General features: G+C 34.9%; 1 protein-coding gene across 1 annotated transcript; it reads left to right on the top strand.

Moving 5' to 3' along the window:
• Positions 1-6,717: 6,717 nt before the first annotated feature.
• LOC125651691 (tyrosinase-like protein 2) lies at positions 6,718-10,643 on the top strand. The gene is made up of 5 exons (XM_048880399.2): positions 6,718-6,807; positions 7,162-7,575; positions 8,331-8,449; positions 8,597-8,787; positions 8,916-10,643. Exons 2-5 carry the CDS (start codon positions 7,162-7,164, stop codon positions 10,166-10,168), a joined length of 1,977 nt encoding a protein of 658 aa, XP_048736356.2. The 5' UTR covers positions 6,718-6,807; the 3' UTR covers positions 10,169-10,643.
• Positions 10,644-11,374: the final 731 nt, after the last annotated feature.

The following is an 11,374-nucleotide window of genomic DNA, read 5'->3' as shown; positions in this document are numbered from 1 at the left end:
ATAGTGATTAGAGGGCGTTTAAATAGGTAGTGGCTGTTCCCTCACCAAGCGACCTACAATAGAAGTGAATAACAGAGATCTTTCATAGCATATTTCTCAAGTAACAGTAGGCACGATAACAAACCCTGTGATAGCAATAATTCTGGTATTACACTTTCATCTGTTGACGTATCCACATTATTATTATATTGGCGTTAAACAATAATTACACATGCACATCTACATGTAGGTCTGTGAACTCTTTTGCTCGTTTATACGTTTACATACTGTATAGATATGATATTCAAAATCCATCAATGTCTTTCATGATGTAGTGTTGTGAATAGAAGTATAATTTGCCAGTCATAGGACGTACCTTCTGTTCAAACATCACCGTGTCCAGTAAGGGGACATATCCTAAGTTTGTGGTTCACACATAGTCACATTTTTGACATTGATTGCCTATTACTCGGACGAGAAATACATGTGGGTCTTCTCCTAACCAGCATGCTTTTCACTCCTTCAACTACCAGTGATCAAATACATGTAGAAATTTCGAGTCTGAGAGTCTTTGAGGAGGAGCATAATTAACCGTTAGGTCTGAGAGTCATCGAGGAGGATAATTAACGGTTAGGTAAGGTTGGCAAAATTGTCAGAAACTGGGAAATATTCTAGATCTAGTCCTTGTATTTGTTCCACGCTGTCTTTAATACATATCAGAATTGATATATATGGATATAATACTTTCAAGGAAAACAGTTTAATGAAGATGAAATGAATACTATATAGTCCCCTTGTATCTATGCCTCAATGCATCAGGCATGAAGATTCTAAGACGAAATGCATGAAATATGGAATTCAAAAGTCTTTGGGAAAAGGGACGTCTCTCTCTCTCTCTCTCTCTCTCTCTCTCTCTCTCGTCCGAAAATCAGGAAGAATTCATATCAACATAGCCCAATGAATTCAATTTAAAACAACTAATACTTCGTTTTGTGACCCGTTATCCCTTCTAAAGCCATGCGATCGTTCTAAACTGTATGGCGAAAAGACAGTCTGATGTTTCTTCCTCAACTCTCTGGAACTGCCTCCCACTGGTTCTTCGTGTAGAAAATTCATAGTTATTTCGGATTTCAAACATTTCGGTTGAGCATCACTGAAGAGACATTATTGGTCGAAATGCGCATCTGGTGCATCAAAATTGGTACCGTATAAGTGTTACATTAGCTGTTTTTAAAAACAAACTTAAAACATATCTTTTCAAACTTGTATTTAATTTGTAATTCTGTATTTATGAATACAGTTATTTTTACCGAAAAATTGTTACTATATCAGCCTCAGTTTTAGTATTATTTTATACGCCTTTCTTTTTCATATTTAAAATGTTGTTTTTATTGTTTTACATGTAAAGCGCTGTATAAATTTACAATAACAATGATAATATCAATAAAGGTATGACACGCAGTTTACAATAATTTATTCCCATTTATCTTTTCGTTTTTTGTTTTTAAATAAGATTTTTCATCAATATCATCTATATGTTTTATGCGTATTTACAGGTTTGTGATGTTTGGTAGCGTTCTTTCATAAAACCGGTATAAATCTGATAACTTTATTACAAAACAAAAGAAACGAGAAAAACAGATAAGCAAATAACATCGACGTTCTGTGTAGTGACCATGATTTCTTAATGACTGCACCGCAGTTTACAAAGTGTTGCAGAATTGCCTTGGGATACTTCCGTACAATGGCGCATTGTAAAACTGCTGTAATTTTGCTGGTAGTTATTATTAATTAGTCTGTCATTGAACTATCTCGATGACGCAAACAAATTGTTGCATTATATTTAGAAATTCATTTCAAAATTAAGGATGATATCTCCCTCATGCATAGCTCTGATCCTTGGACGAATTTGGCTCCAGTTTTTTTGTGTACCCTAATTTCCTGTTAGCTCTTACAAGTTTTTTGTTATTTCGAATTTCCAAAATTTCGGCTTGAGCATCACTGAAGAGACATTATTTGTCGAAATGCGCATCTAGTGCATCAAAATTGGCACCTTAGAAGGATTAACATTATGACCCCTGGATCGAGGCCTCTGCTGGTGGACTGTTAGTCCCCGAGGGTCTCTACATCCCAGTAGCTAAGTACTTCGTTACTAGCTTGAAAATACGGATGTATATTTAATTCCTGTTATAAAATTTAGAAATTCATTTCAAAATTAAGGATAATATCTCCCTCGTGCATAGCTCTGATCCTTGGACGAATTTGGCTCCAGTTTTGTTTTTTGTTTTGGAACTCTAATTTTCCTTTTAGCTCTTACAAGTTTTTTGTCATTTCGAATTTCCAAAATTTCGGCTTGAGCATCACTGAAGAGACATTATTTGTCGAAATGCGCATCTGGTGCATCAAAATTGGTACCGTAGAAGTTTTACATATGGTACATGTGCATGTATGTCATGTAAAGGAGGGAATGTTGAAAATATTCAGTGATCGTTTAATTGGACAAAATCAAAATGTTTAACTGTGTGATAGGACAAAATCAAAATATCAATTATGAAAGGTGAAGATAACGAACAGTGATCAATCTCATAACTCATGTATCAAGGAAGAGTAAGCATTCCCTCACTATTTATATATTTAAAGAAATAGGCTGGAAAATAACATGTGTACAGTAATCCTTCTATGATATTTTAGCATAAGAAATGAATTGAAATAACTAAATTATATAATAATCAAAGAAATAATAAATAGAAAGTAGATGTATTGAAGTCATGTGTATATAGGTAACGTAGTTGAGGGGTATTTTTATGATGCTATGAATTAATTCTTACAAAAATAATACTCAGTGTATTGTGAACAATCTTAAATGGATTTTTTTGGGTACTAGTATCTTGTAAATTTTATAAAAAGGGAAACTAGATTGAAGTACTAAAATATCACATCGTTGATCCATTTGTTACGCTAAACGGAACAGCCAATGCAACCTTTGACCTTGATGACGTTCCTTTTTTGGTAATGACTACGCGGATAGATGGTACTATAGAACCGGATCGAACTAATGTGATACAAACATGTATTCATTGTCTAAGATGAAAGTAATGTCAATTTCAATATGTACTTTATTACTGTATGAAAGGTGAAGATAACGAACAAGCGACCAATCGCATAACTCCTATAAGCAATACATGTACAAATTAGTTGGGCAAACACGGACCCCTGGACACACCAGAGGTGGGATTAAGTACCTAGGAGGAGTAAGCATCCCCTGTCGACCGGTCACACTCGCCGTGAGTCCTATATCCTTGGCAGGTAAACGGAGTTTTCCGTAGTCAAAATCTGTATGTACGTTAATATATTAATCTGATAACCTTTTAATATAGCTACATAAGTGTTCACGTCAGAAGACATAGCTTGTTATCAAGGACATATTTGAAAATGATGACCTGACTCTACGCGGGAAAATTCCGTAGAATTATAATTGCCATGCTGCTATACCTGGGACGCTATACTTTAATCACAAGCAGTTTGTCATCACGTCACTTAGAAGATGAAGTTTAAGCCATATATACATTATTTACCCTAACATTTATAGGTTCACTAATAAAAGATGGAGTGAAGGTTCTTTGATATGAGAAACAGTTGTTAAAACCTGTCATCATCTTGATTAGCATGCAATTTTAGAGTTTCTTATGTAGATTTATTTTATGGAGAGAGAAATTGTCTATCTTATGACAGGTGTAGATATTTCCCATGAAGGTTCAGTGCTATTGAAAGACAAGGACTGATATCTAACTTGCGAGTTCCTTCTGTGAGGGTCGTTTGAACTATACTTTAGTCTCTAACGTCTTCGCAGACAACACATGTATTCATATTATAGCCCTAACAAAATATTGGTGAGAAAAAATCAAATATGTATATAATACTAAGTGGATCCATGTTTAAATTTGTTAGCTTTAAAATAGTACCCATTTATAAGATTTTTTCCAGTTTCCGTTAAACATAGGTCTAATTATTCATACATCTCCAGGCGTGGCCACACAGTTCACCGACGACTTTTCCAATCAGCAACCGCAGTTCCCACTACTTCCTAAGCTCCCAATTGATCCGACGAATTTCCTTTTCATATTTGCAATTCATCTTTTCTTCACTAACTTATGAAATTATCTCCTATTTTCATGATTTGTTGTTTATGTTATATAATTGTTTTTCAAACCAAATAAAAAAAAAAAAAAAAACATTGTGTAATTACTGCGACAAAAAATTGCGTAAATATTTCCATATTTTGAAATTTCATTTATGGGTGTATTTGAATGACCTCCATTTCATTGATTCAGCTTTTTGTGCTATTTCTGCTCCGTTCTTTGTTCTTTGTGCTACTTCTCCTCCGTTCTTTGTGCTACTTCTGCTCCGTTCTTTGTGCTACTTCTGCTCCGTTCTTTGTGCTATTTCTGCTCCGTTCTGACTGAAATGTAGTCTTATTGTTGTTGATTTTGCACGCATTTTTGAATGTTCTACGACAGTATAACGAAAGAATCTAAGATCTTTGAGTCTCGTTGTGAGCTGTCGTCTTATTTCCTTTTCTCCTCCGTCTAGTCTACTCTCATTATCCATTCAACTGCCACTAATTAGAATACCATTCCTAATATTCACAACCTTGTTTTATCCAAGTTTTGTTTGAATACCGTTATGATGTTTATTTCTATGAAACAAAGAATACTATGTTCTTATAAAGTTTTGGGATGCCTCGATTCTTAATGTCGTTCCGTAATTAATTTATCGATATATCAAAGTAAACCCTCTCTTGATATGACGTTTACGGGTATTTCATAATTTCCATAATTCATTCGGTAATGTTTTTGAAATTGAACATTTGTTCACATGTTTTTCTTAATTAATAATTACACTCTTCCTTTTTAATTATCCTCTTTCTTTTCTTAATCTTGTCTAAGTCGATTTTACCTGTATACCATCATTTCACACTTTCTGATCTTTCTATTGTATTTTACCTGCTCTTAATTACGTATTCTTTATAGGGCTTATAAGATTGATCACATTTTCATCTTTAATTTATTTACACTTATCCTTCAGTCCATTGAATCTGTTATTCAATTAAAATTAACTTTGATTTAATTACACATATCTCGAATTCAATCATACTCTTAAGTCAAACATGCTCACTATTCAACAACACCTATCTTTAATTCATCTGTACTGATGTTTTATTAAGTCAAACATGCTTACTATTCAATAACACCATCTTTAATTCACCTGTATCGATGTTTTATTAAGTCAAACATGCTTACTATTCAATAACACCTATCTTTAATTCACCTGTATCGATGTTTTATTAAGTCAAACATGCTTACTATTTAATAACACCTATCTTTAATTCACCTGTACCGATGTTTTCTTCAACTCTATATATCTTTAATTCAGTTATCCCTATCTTTGATTCAACTGTACATATATCGAAATCAATTGAATTTATCTGTGTGACCGGTCGACAGGGGAATGGTTACCCCTCCTAGACATGTCCAGGGGTCCGTGTTTGCCCACCTCTTTATTTTGTATAGCATGTAAGAGTTGTGATGATTGATCAATGTTCGTTATCTTCATCTTTAATTCAGGTAAAGCTATCTTAAATACAATAATAATCTTGTATTCAATTTTATTGTTCTTCAATTCATCTGTAATTATTACTAATTCAACTGTACCTATCTGTAATTCAACGCTACTTACCTTTAATTAAAATGTTCTTATCTCTACATCAACTGTACTTATCTCTACATCAACTGTACTTATCTCTAATTCAACTGTACTTATCTTTAATTTAATTGTTCTTATCTTTAATTCAGTTCTACTTATCTATTATTCAGCTGTACATCTGATTTTCATGTGTATCCATCTTCCAAAGATGGGAATAATTGACATAAAAATAGGTGTAATTAATGAATATTCGATTTTCCGTTGTCAGCAAGATTAACTGTGTTTATCTTAAATTATTGAAATTCCTTTGGATTGGTTTGCTAACAGTTATATTCTTTCAAATTTAATTTACTGTCGATACTAACAGCATACGATTCATTTCATTGACTTTAATCGACATTATAATATTATAGTATACATAAACTGATTGGTCAGGAGCAGAAAGTACTATATAAGCTCTTAAGACGATCATGAATATTGTTTTTGTAAAAAAAAAAACCCAAACTTATCCTAGAAATGATAAAATTGCTTATGACAAACAAGTTGATGTTACAGGGGTTTCAACAGCCACGTATAAAGTCAGCATTTTGCAAATTCTATGGTCGTTATGATGACCTAGTTTGCCAATACAAACTATCATTGGGTCAAATGTTGGCTGGCGTGTTTCAATTCGATTGTTAGACCGTTCTTGACACACTGATTTCGACTACGGATTGATATTTTTTTCAAAACTTCCATACATAGTTCAAGTCATGGAGTGCGGAGTGATCATGACTCGGAAATTGTAAGTCAAAACAATGCCCAGGTCTATTTATAAACTCTAAATAGGTGGAAACTTTTAATCATCTTAATAACTAAAACAAAGAATTCTAATATTTCTGAGTAATTCTTAAGAATTGTTAGTCATGTCATAAAATTCTAATGATCATTTTCAAAACGAAAAATATTTGATTGATTGTTTTGACAGGTAATTCACAACAGGATGGTTAACAGTCTGTCACACTAAGGTGTTGTACAGAGGTTTCCGTCACACCAATCACTGATCTCCGCACGTACGCCAGGTGTATAAAAGCATTCCTACGCTGCAGAATCAAGACACCGGCTCCCGACACTCTAGAATCCAAGGTGCGTTGTCTAGTCCTTCTCGACCTTCTTTTTTAGTGTTGTCTCAATGGCACTTTTATTGGAGCTTGTGTATTCATTTGAAGCATGATGGGTTTATGATCTGGGGTTTCAGCAAATGTATTTTTTATGTCATTAATTTTTATGTGGACGAATATCTTACTGTCTTGTTAACATTATGGACAAATACAGAAGCCTTCAATTCAAACTATAAATTATCTAGAACTTAATTTAAATTATCCCAATTAATGCATGTTTAAATTTATACTTATTACATTTTATTGCAAGTAAATAATGTAGTAAATATCAAACAAATTTGATGTGTCGAAAACTATATTTCTATTTTGTATTATTTAGATGCGGAAAGGACAAATCAACCTTACCGTCTGCTTTGTAGCAGTGGTAGTCTTGCCGTCATCTTTCGGATTAATCGAAGAAATGAAAACACCACGTGACATCCTAGAATGCTTGATATACAAGTCTCAAAACACGTCCATTGGAGAAGTATCAGGACGAATCATCCAAGATTTCTGTATCCGAAAATACACCCTAGATACCCAAAGCAGTAAAGAGAATTTTGCCAAAAACATCACTACGGAAGGAGTACAATACTTAAAGTCCCTTTTTCGGCAGCTGGAGTCTGAGGTGCGCGAACAGAAGAGAGGGAAAAGGCAACTGGAAACCTGGAGGTACCGGAGGGAGATTCGAACTCTTTCTCCCGCCGAACGAAACAGGGTTTTCCGGTGTTTCAGAAGACTTAAAGGCGATTATGTAAGAATCATAATCCTATATCTTCTTTTTTTCCTTTCTTATTTATGATATATATTTTCTTTTAACTGATATAAACAAGGCCCCCACAAATTGACACGTTCATTTAATTTTCCCGTTATCTACAATTATATAAAGATAATAATGAACATGCAGTTGTATTCAGGTGATATTTTACGTCGGTTTCAATTATAATTTATACTTTTATCAATTAACTCATTCTCTGTTCATTGTTTGCATTATTGTGAAAAGGAGAATTACAAATGAAATTCTCATGAACCTACTGCAAAACATATTGATTTCTTGATTAATAATCAGTTCCTTAAGTAACTAGTGACATTAATTAATTAACAATGATAATATGGTTCAGCAACATTTCTATTACTCATTGATAATTTACCTATACAAAAACCCGATCAAATAGATTCAGGAACCGCAAATCTACATATTTACCTCATCATTTTTATCATGAAATTGAATAATAATCACACCTACAGATTAATTTAAAGTACAGTTGTATATATATGCATTTTATCACTTAATATGTTCCTTAATAGATTCGTCACAAACATCTATGATAAACAGGAAAATACTTCGCCGAACTGCTTTAGATAATAATTTTAAGTTCATTATAGGATTGATTTAATACACTGGGTGTGCGGAATTTTATCGCCCGAAGATCCACAATTTCAAATACCTACATTAGCAACTTTTAGATTATGAATCTAAAACTCATTCGTGAATTTTATGTTTTACAGTCAATTGACCGAGGAATGAGCACATACGATCTTATAGCTTCCCTCCACTCCGGACAAGCTGCTAGAATGATGCACAACGGTCCTGGATTCTTACCCCGTCACATGCTTTACGTACTTCTGTAAGTTATCATCAGTATATATATATATATATATATATATATATATATATATATATATATATGATATATCTTTTATGATATACATGTAACATGATTTGATAATGACCACTGTCCATTATCTTAACCTTTTCATAATGTATCATACAGGATGGAGACAGCTTGTCGCACACCCCTTCCATACTGGGATATGACCACTGACAGTGAAATGATGGACCCAACTCGATCTATTGTCTGGTCTGATCTCTTCTTCGGTCCTGGAAACGGTCCCGTTTTGACAGGGCCTTTTGGACGATTCAGAACACCTACTGGTTCTCCAATAATAAGAAACATTGGATCAGGTACTTTGCCTTTCAATATGAAAATATTCATTACTACACCTATCTTCACCTTTCATCATAACGTTGCTGTAATGAAATAATAATGCAAATTACCACAAGATTTTTACACCTTTGTAATGATTTTTAAGGTGGTGCGTCTTTGGCAAGAAAAGCCGGTATTAGAGCTATGCTATCCAGAAGAAGAACATTCGAGATCACCGAACCCCAACATGCTCAGAGCATATTCTCCATAGAAGTTCATCACAATGGCGTTCACAATTGGATTGACGGTTACATGTCCGGACTGAACACCGCCTCCTGGGACCCAGTTTTCTGGTTCATCCACTCCTTCTTCCAACTTCTGTGGGTTGCCTTTAGAAACGGACAAAGAGCCAGCGGCATCAACCCAGAGAGGGATTACCCTAGAGGTATCAGAGTCCCACGAGGTCATGAATTCTACCAGAGAATGAATTTCATGCCTTTCATGAGACGGATGACAAATTTGGAAGGGTTTTCTAACAGATATGACCGAATCGTACGATACGCCCCCATGCCGAGATGTCCAAACTGTGGAGGCAGCGGTTACTTCAGGTGTCTGCGAGGTGTGTGCGTTCCATCATCCAACAGACGACAACCAATAATCTTCAGAGGAAAGCGAAGTGTCGGCGCTAAGGAGGATCAGCTAGCAGATGAAAATGTCAATCCAAACACAACCAACTTAATCCAATCAAACGAAGCTGCCTTGTCGACACTTAACAAACCATACCAAAACACATTCATGATTAACGGAAAAATTGATGAAGATGCATGGGCTTACGTTCCAATCAGAGTGTTGTACGAAAGACCAAAGGGTTTCAACTTCCATACGACATCACCAAGAGCAACACAAAGAGATATGTATGATCCAGAAAACTTTAAAAAGGCTGCACAGAAAATAGGCCTACAAAATCAGGTTAAATACACGCATCAATGTGTGCCTTCAGGCTCAGGTGCAGCTAAGGTCTTTGTCCAGTCTAGTGGACTCAATTACGCTGGAACTTACAAGGATTATGCAATTGTTGACGAAAGACAACCGGTGACGTCAGCCATGACGTATATTGGATTTAAAAAGCCTTTGGATTCTGACTCTGAAGTTATCCTTACAGCTTATGACACTTGTGGGCGCATTTGTCGACCTGCTTGTCCCGTCTATAGCCAACATCGTGAATCCTACAAAGCTTGTTCAGGGAGCTTTCGAATGTCATCAAGGTCACCGCTTATGTTTAGTTCAACCTATGGAGGCGCGGTAACAAATGCTTGGAATGTGAGGGAAAGAATGGAACCCGGATGTCAGAGTAAATCTTTACCAATTACATTTGTATGTGATCATCAAAATTCCTGGCCTTGGGGATCAAAACTGTGATAAATCCAAGATTAGCTTTATAAAGTTTTTCGAACGAGTCATTTTAATGAAGTTTTGAACAATGAATCTTTTAAGAAAATTGTGGAAATATTGTGTAAAGATTTTCGAAAGCTAAGGTTTTATTAAGGTAATAATTTGTTGTATAGCAATTAGAATTGTTATCTCTTTGAGAAACACCTCCAAATTAACTGATCTCATTCAAAAGAGCTTGTTTACATATGTATTACTTAATTCAAGTACATGTACATGTAAAATATTCAAAGTTGCTATTTTGTTTTGAAAAACGTATTTGAAATTTGTATTACTGCTGATTGTATCTACTCACAATGAGTATTCTCCTTCCCTCCATTTGCGTATTTGAGTATGCAAGTCTTTCATTTGTATAATTTATTTGTTGTATGAATGTGTGAAACTATATGATCTGAGGTTTAGTTTTTTATGTTTTGTAAATATGGAAATAAATCAGAAAATTTAATGAAATAGTGTATTATTAACAAGTGAGTAGTTCAAGACAATGGGTTGTGGAAACGTAGCAGTGTAACAAAAAAATACTTCACAAGTTCCGGTTTGCATTACAGATCCCATCACCGCGTAAAACCTACGACGTTGAAATAGGTGGGGACTGTTTTCCAAGCGAAGCGAAAATCACGGGTCTTATGGATCTGACCTTAAAACAATTAGATAATTCCATTGCATGGGTGACAATATTCTCGAGTAGAACGTACACCACATGCAAACAAATAAGCAAAGAAAAAGAAAACGAGTTCCAATAAAAAGTGAAAATTACGAACAGCGGTCAATCTCTCAATTCCATAGAAAATACAAAAACAAGAGCAGGACAAATACAGACCCCTTGGCACACTGGAGATGGGATCAGGTGCCTTGCAGGAGTAAGTATCCCCTTTCGACAGGGCACACCTGCCGCGATCCGTTTATCTCGAACAGGCAAACCGAGCAATCCGTAGTCAAAACCAACTTACAAAGAATGGACCAGGCACGGAACATGCCATCCGACATTCGACCCAGCGGCAGGCTGTCTGTAAATAAAATTATCATAAGAACCACATAGTTTGCGAAATTCTGACTTCAAACGAGACTGTTGAATCACTTTAACTTTAAATAATTTGTCAATAGCCAGTAGACCACACGCTGAACATGCTCTCGCGCACCCAATCAACTGAGAGACTTAAACACCATTTGCAAGTG

The sequence above is a fragment of the Ostrea edulis genome, chromosome 5, assembly GCF_947568905.1.
Source record: "Ostrea edulis chromosome 5, xbOstEdul1.1, whole genome shotgun sequence".
NCBI classification, from domain to species: domain Eukaryota; kingdom Metazoa; phylum Mollusca; class Bivalvia; order Ostreida; family Ostreidae; genus Ostrea; species Ostrea edulis.
The sequence above is the reverse complement of the archived record's forward strand: the minus strand, read 5'-3'. Positions and strand labels throughout refer to the sequence as shown.

Excerpts from the sequence above, each read along its gene's own strand:
- LOC125651691 (XM_048880399.2), top strand. The coding sequence starts at position 7,162 with ATGCGGAAAGGACAAATCAACCTTACCGTCTGCTTTGTAGCAGTGGTA. Across the intron at positions 8,450-8,596 it reads CACATGCTTTACGTACTTCT|GATGGAGACAGCTTGTCGCA; the intron begins GTAAGTTATCAT and ends TGTATCATACAG. Across the intron at positions 8,788-8,915 it reads AATAAGAAACATTGGATCAG|GTGGTGCGTCTTTGGCAAGA; the intron begins GTACTTTGCCTT and ends ATGATTTTTAAG.